We start from the raw sequence: 7305 nt of genomic DNA, 5'->3' as shown, positions 1-7305 counted from the left end.
TTGGGAATTACTTACCAGATGAGAAACAGATGGTTTGTCGGATTTGTCGAAATAAATGTGCCTTTGGTCTCCTATCTAGAATGACACGCCACTCATTATTCTCATCTCATATCAAGAGAATGGATCTTCATTTAAAAAAATCAAGTTAATGATGAATACATCAAGTCAGACTTTAACTCTGATCTCACAAAGATGCTTATTGCATGTAATATAACCTTATCAATTGCACTTATTATCACTGATAGCATATAGGTGATGTCAAATAATACTCTATGGAGTAATGATTAATTATTGTTAGCAGACAAAAAAACAATTCTTTTTACATATCTTGATCACATGGTCTTCGTTTCGATATTTTGTTTTAAAGCTTCATTGCGAGGGAAAAGAGTACTCCTGCATTAGGCTAAAAAAAAGGAATAAAACACAATTTAGGTGGTTTGGGCTGTTTAGGCAAATTTAAAAAAAAGCTTATATAACATCTGATATTTGGATTTCCTTTATAATTAAGGGTCAGTAGTCAGGACTCAGAAGATTCAAAGGCTTTAAAAGTTTAAAATTATCTTTATTGTCATTCTCAATTATCTACTAAGAAGTAAAATACTTGAAATAAAGCCTTTGCTTGAAAGTATTAATACCTTAAGATCTATGAAATTGATTTAAAGAGCCTCAAAGCTAAAGTATCGTTTATATTTCTGTGTTTGTTTCAAATTTCAGTCCTTAGTTTTTCATCAGTCTTTATGCCCAATAAATGTTCTGTTCCTATGTGCCGTTCTGGATATGATATTATATCCAAACCCTTGATTTCCCTCCATTCATTCCCTCAGGATGAAACCACTAAAGGTGCCTGGATAAGAGCAATTCCTTCGCTATCGAATATAGCTATGTCCCCTACGAAGTATTTAAGAGTGTGCTCAATTCACTTTCAGGAAAACGATTTCATTAATGAGAGTATTGACAAAAGGAGGATTTTTTGGAAATGCAAGCTAGATGACAAACAACTTCACAAGCGTTATTGGAAGCCTTCAGCAGTTCCTAGCATATTTCGAAATATGGAAAAATTTCTCCCAACGCAAAAACGTAATAGATCCACTTCTAAAGCCACTTCATCTGCTATGGCATCAATTGAAAATCCAGTCATTATTGAAGTAGAGGAATCTTTTTTCCAAAATAATACTATTATAGACTTTAGTGATTTATGCAGGATAATTGATACTACGGTATTTTCAGATAATGTATACTTCAAAAGGACAAAAGACTTTATTCAGTTTTACTGCCTATCAGAAAAAGTTGAGGACTTTATGGAGATCCAATTTACTGTCAGTGTTAAACTGGATCTGTCTTTCGTCCTGTATCTGAAAAATTATAAATTATGTTCCAACCTTGTCCAACACATTACAGAAGAAGGGAAAATAACCTCCTTAAGCAACCTTCAAAATATTCTTCAATATATGAAAAGTATTCATTCTCTTCCTACTCAAGACAACATTGATCACATTCTTGAAGACATAGATAATCCTATAAAAGATGCATCGTCCGAGCTTGACTCTCATCAGGATAAAAAGCTGTCCTTTATTAGAGAACAACTTGCCTTCATGAATTCTCCTAAAAAAGAAATGCATTACTCACCGGGATTTCTAGCAACATCCCTCTTGTGGCACAACACAAGTCCTGCAATGTATCATCAAATATCAGCAAATGGTATAACTGTACCTTCTTCAAGGCATCTAGAAAAATTATCCTCTGCATTCACACTTAATGTTGGTTTTTCTTCCTCAACCATCGATTATCTGTCCACAAGACTTAGTTTGTTTACAAAAAGTCAAAAGAGAATTGTGCTTTTGGTAGAAAAAGTATGTACTACCAAAAGGGCTGAGTATTTAGGTGAAATTATGACTGTAATATGGACAAGTGATTCAGGACTAATTTTGTTTTCTCACACGGGAAGCAACCCCCACTATTGCATTAATGTCTCTAACACTAAAAAACAGAACCCACCTGTCTGGAGAGGTTAACACTATAGAAAAAACTAGGACCACTGTGTGAATATGGGAGGTGAACTCAGAGGAGGAATTTACAGCGTTTTGAAAAAATTAGCAAGGCCATTAAAACCAATAAGTGGCTTCTCCAAAAAAAAATAAGGCAGAAAATAAAACAATGAAACCCTATTAGGTCTGACAATTAAAAATTAAAGCCCGACCAGGCACGAGTTTTATGGGCCAACTATCAAACGGGGAAAATTGAGCCCGACGTAAAAGTTGGGTTAGGATCGGGCTCACTTTTTTTTCCGCACCAATTATGGTACCCATTTAATGAACGGCACCCTTAGCATTTGCTTATATTGTCTATGTCAAGGGTCGGTCTTGCTAGTAAATATGGTTACTCTGATAAAATTTGCTTGTTGAGCTGTTTTTTTAAAGGAGGGAGGCTGTTGAAAATAAATTGGAGGTTTCCTTGAATTAAAGTACTTCCTCTAGACCAGTGGTTGCAGGAATTGAACCCTGTTAGCATCATCAGTGCCCCCCTTCAAGATCGGAAAAATAAAATATGATTTCTTTAGAACATAAGTAAATATCTTATTTGTGTACAAAATGAACAAAACATCACTCAATGAATATATCCTGTAAATCAATAAGACTTTTGCTCTTCCCGTATAGGATTTTTCACAAAGATATGTTGTTACAAACGGTATGAGTATCCCAAGGGCTTTGTTTGCAATAAGAGGGTATGATACGATTTGGTGAGGCCAAAAAGTTGACAGCGGTGTTCTTCTGAAGAGTTGCTGTTGACACCGGTTCTGTAGAAGTTCATTCATTTCATAGAGATATTTATCGTTAACGTCTGCTGCAGCAACCTTTAACGAGAAAATTTGTTTCAATTTTGGTGGATATGAACCGGTGGTGTGTAAGTATTCTTCAAGAGATTTTGTAAGCTCTTTTAAGGGCATGCCAATTGGTTGCTTCAGCTATTCAAGTACAAAAATGTCTCAAATCCAAAGTTGGCAAAGTTATCATGTCCCTGAAGAAGTCGTCCAGAAGTTTCTTCACATCGACTGCCTTGGTTGTTGTTGTTGTAAGAAGCTTACAAAATAAACAAAAATCTTCATTTATGATGTCCTCTTTCAAAATGCTAATAACGCACAAGTACAACAAGCTGGCTTAGATTGAAAATGTCAGTGGTCTCATTGAGCTGGAGGCTGAATTTTGCAGGGCTTGGAATCAAATATGCAGTTGCTATAGCCAAGATGACATTACTCATGTCGTCTTTTCTGCTCTGATAGTGTCATTTGAAAAAGGAATTTTTTAAAACCTATCTTCAGCTACTTTTCAGCATGATATTCGCCATCTTCGACACAGCTGGTTTTACAAGTATTTCACCAATGGTGTGTGGTTGGCCCTGCTTTTCGATGAGGTAGGCAACTTCGCAGGATGTTGTGAGGGTTGGTTTTTGAATGGATACAAAACCGAGAAAAGGTAGAGTAGCCTTTTCATCAAATCTGGCTCTCTTCACCTTGAATTCAGCAAGTGTCTTCTGTTCTTGTATTTACCATCTCCATGCAGCTTTAGGAAGTGTTCCTCCAGTTTTTCCGCTGCTAAACTGGAATTACTCAACATTGCAGTGCAAATCATGCATTGAGGATGCTGATTCCATTACGTTCCTTTATACCCGTGAATCCATATTATTTATTTTCGTCAGACAACTTTCTTCTTTGCTCGACATCGTTAGAAATAAGGGGGTGAAAGAAAATAACAAATGAAGAACAATCACAATAGCCACAAGTTGACAACTGAGTGCACCAAGTTCCTTGTGGCACAGATATAAAACCTTATTAATGTGGCCTGTTCATCGGCAGCCAATGATGGACAAGTTGAGCGTAACGTCACAAATAACACGAATGAGCTGAATTTATTTTTTGTAACATATTTTTACAAAACCAATAAATACGGGTTAAGAACCACTGCTCTAGACATTATTAGAGGTTGCCCTAAAAAAATGACGGTGGCTATTTTGAGGCTGTTAAAAAAAACTTTTTAATAAATTGGACACCATTTTATATTGAGAACTCATCATTTTTACCAGTATATTAGAGGCCTGTACATTTTAGGACCCTTGGGATTAGCTCTTTTGCTTATATTAAGCTTCTTCCTTGAGAATCATTTTAATGTATTAAGAAACAAAAAGGGCTTTATACCTATATTAAATAGTATTTTGTAGTTTAGGCTTTTTATACTAGATAAACATTAAATGAATAAATAAATAATTCAAAAATGAACGATTGAACGGAAAAAGGGTGAACGGGTACAAGCCTGAATCTTGTGAAGATATAACTGTATTAGCTTGTTATTATTTGTTAATATAGTAAATAACCATGTGTTATTCATGAGTATACTCTTCTCAAGAATGAAATTATAATAGTAACAGTTTGAGAAAGTAAAAAGTATTGTTAAGGTTGCCAACAACAAAAGATCTGTACGCTAAAAAATGCTTAGGATATACAACCCGAAATATATGTACTGTCCTTTATCTTTTTTTAATATAAGGTGTTCATCGTAGACATGCTCGTTGCTAAACCTAATCTAAAGTTAGTTCTAAGACATTGCCGAAAAAAATAATAAATATATTGGATTATGATTCATGCTGTAATACTATGTAATTATCTAATTGACTACTCCAATGAGAAACATATCTTGATGATTATAAGTTCAAATACAACCTAGGGATAGACAAGTGTCAATCAGGACTTGATCAGATACATATGAGCTCCAATAGATTCAATATAAACTATTAATTCATTCACATTGAATCTCAATCATTGATTTCTTCTCTCCTTTAAACATTTTTTCAAAAGGACTTACAATAATAAATTCCTCAACAAATTATCAATGTTAGTTTTCGTCTTTTATGAGCACACACTCAATCAGGCTTTGAATATAATTGATTATAACAGAAAAGGTAGTTCCTTCTTCAGGAGTTAAATAATAATGACAACAGCTAAGGAGTAGAAAATTTATTCTTCAGATTACCAATTCCAAAAAATATGTCAGCTAAAAAATAAGCACGTTTTTAGCACTATGAATGAAGGAAAGGTTGTCTATCAAGGAGCGCTCTTGAGAAGAAGTATGAACTCTCTTTCATAATTTAAAAGTTCCTCACTATTTTTTTTTTTTTTTGTACATATCCCTTCTTTAGTCATGTCTACTTAAATCTCCACAATGTTCACTGACAAAAACACAATACTACATACAAAATCCTTGCAAGTTTTAGGTCATTTTTATATACCAACCTTTATATTATATTTTATTTTATGTTAATAGAATAATAAAAACAAACAGAAACAGTTTTCTTTGTATAAATTCACACGCCTGCAATATTTCATTAATATGACTAAATTATTATTTCATAGATATATATATATGATATATATCAGGGAGCACAATATACAGTGCACCCTGTTACTGATTTCATATATACAGACAAACTTGACTTTATTAATAAGAAGATGTACTTTCATTTTCTTTTTTAATATGAGCTTAAGTTACATCCGTTCCTTGTTAAAAATGGATTCTCCCCAGATTCTTAAACAAAAAAAAACAACTTTACTTTATTTTTATAGATTATTTTAATAAAATGAAACATTGTTCTATTGTGTTGTTGGTTTTACTTTTTATTCCAAAGAAATGAAAAATATAGAAAATGTGGAAAGAACAAGGAGGAGAATTTGTGTTCTTCCAGAAACAATAACTCTCCTTGGGCATCCGCTATTTAAAAACTTGCAGAATCCTCTATTCCGTGTGAGTAGGAAATCAAGTCGTCTTTTCAATTTATTTTGTATATTTTTAATTTTTTGTGAGCATTTTCGGTCCATGTCTTCAAAGCATCTGTGAATATTTTTCAAATGGGAACAAACAATTTCCTGTTGAGCCTCATTACCGAATCCATCAATCATAAAAGTATTCTGGTTTGAACTAATACATTTCATGACGATACGATGTGATCTGAGACAACCGCTCACTTTTTTACGGATCTGAGGCCGACCCTCATCCAAGTCATAAATAATGTCATTTTCAAAATATTCACTAGAAGCATATAGAGTTTTTATAAGAAAAGGGTTGGCTAGTGCAATGTTTTTCAACCAATGTTCTGTGGAAAACTACCGAGAACTATACCATGATAAGCTGTCAGGTGTGCAGTGATGAAAATTGTTTGTATTTTGGGTATGTTATAAAAAAAATAGACCAAAAATTAACCAGATTATCAAGACAATTTGAAAAATGTTTTGTACAAGAGTATCTTAGCTGTCATGGCGTTTCGTTAGATCAGTTACAGGGAAGGAAATAAACAAGGACATAAGGAATAATTACTCAAAATTCGATCCTCAATTCTACTCTGAGTCCACCAAAGACTTACAATTATAACTAATCAACAAATCCTCACGAAAAGAAAATGTAAATAAACAATTAATATCTCTTTTTCCATAAAATTTCTTCAAAGAAAAAATAATATGCTATCCCTAAAAAAGGTTGAAAAACACTGGTCTAGTTTAAATTGCCAATTAAAACTTACTGTTCTGCTTCTGGCACCTATTTATGTTTTAAATAGTAAATGACATGCAGTTAGTTTTAAAGTTTGATCATGAAACCAATCTTAATGGGACCTTACCGGCGCCTTTTGGATAGGACCTTCTTTCGTGCCTCCTCCCCCTGTATTGTTTCCTCCTACTCCAGTATTGTTTACAACTACAGGAGGAATACTTCCTGCCTCATTGCCTTCTCCTTCTTCAGGATGTTTTTCTTCAGTATTGTTCCCTCCTGTTTGGTTTTCCATCAAAAGTTTTAATCCTTGAACACCAGAAACGACCATTCCCTTTGGGTTTTTTCTTTCTATGTACAGATTTGTCCGATTAAGTTTTATGTACACTTTTTTTCCAAATTTTACTTCGTTGTTCAAGTCTCTTTCCCCACTTATTCTAGTTTGGTTTGCACCTGTGCGTATACGAAAGAAACTAATGATATTGAGTTCATAATATGTCTTTATTATATTTATAATCATTACCTTCAATGGAATGAAAAAGAAGTATATATACAAAAATCAGAGCAAGGGCCAATCCGATCCAACTCATTTTGAAAAATGTAAGCAATGTTGTGAAAAAACATTAAATATATATTAATTAAAATTTATATGCTTTGTTCATATAAGTTGTTTGATCAAGTAATTAATCAATATGATATCAATGAAGAATTATGTTTCAAAGATTTTAGAGTGATTACATAAAAAAAAAACAAAAAAAAACTCAAAATCTTATTTATG

General features: G+C 33.2%; 1 protein-coding gene across 1 annotated transcript; it reads right to left on the bottom strand.

Moving 5' to 3' along the window:
- Positions 1-5419: 5419 nt before the first annotated feature.
- LOC121125688 (uncharacterized) lies at positions 5420-7170 on the bottom strand. The gene is made up of 4 exons (XM_040720918.2): positions 7051-7170; positions 6658-6980; positions 6562-6578; positions 5420-6074 (listed from the first exon to the last, which is right to left on the bottom strand). Exons 1-4 carry the CDS (start codon positions 7115-7117, stop codon positions 5663-5665), a joined length of 819 nt encoding a protein of 272 aa, XP_040576852.1. The 5' UTR covers positions 7118-7170; the 3' UTR covers positions 5420-5662.
- Between the last annotated feature and the right edge of the window lie 135 nt (positions 7171-7305).

The sequence above is a fragment of the Lepeophtheirus salmonis genome, chromosome 1, assembly GCF_016086655.4.
Source record: "Lepeophtheirus salmonis chromosome 1, UVic_Lsal_1.4, whole genome shotgun sequence".
Classification (NCBI taxonomy): domain Eukaryota; kingdom Metazoa; phylum Arthropoda; class Copepoda; order Siphonostomatoida; family Caligidae; genus Lepeophtheirus; species Lepeophtheirus salmonis.
The sequence above is the reverse complement of the archived record's forward strand: the minus strand, read 5'-3'. Positions and strand labels throughout refer to the sequence as shown.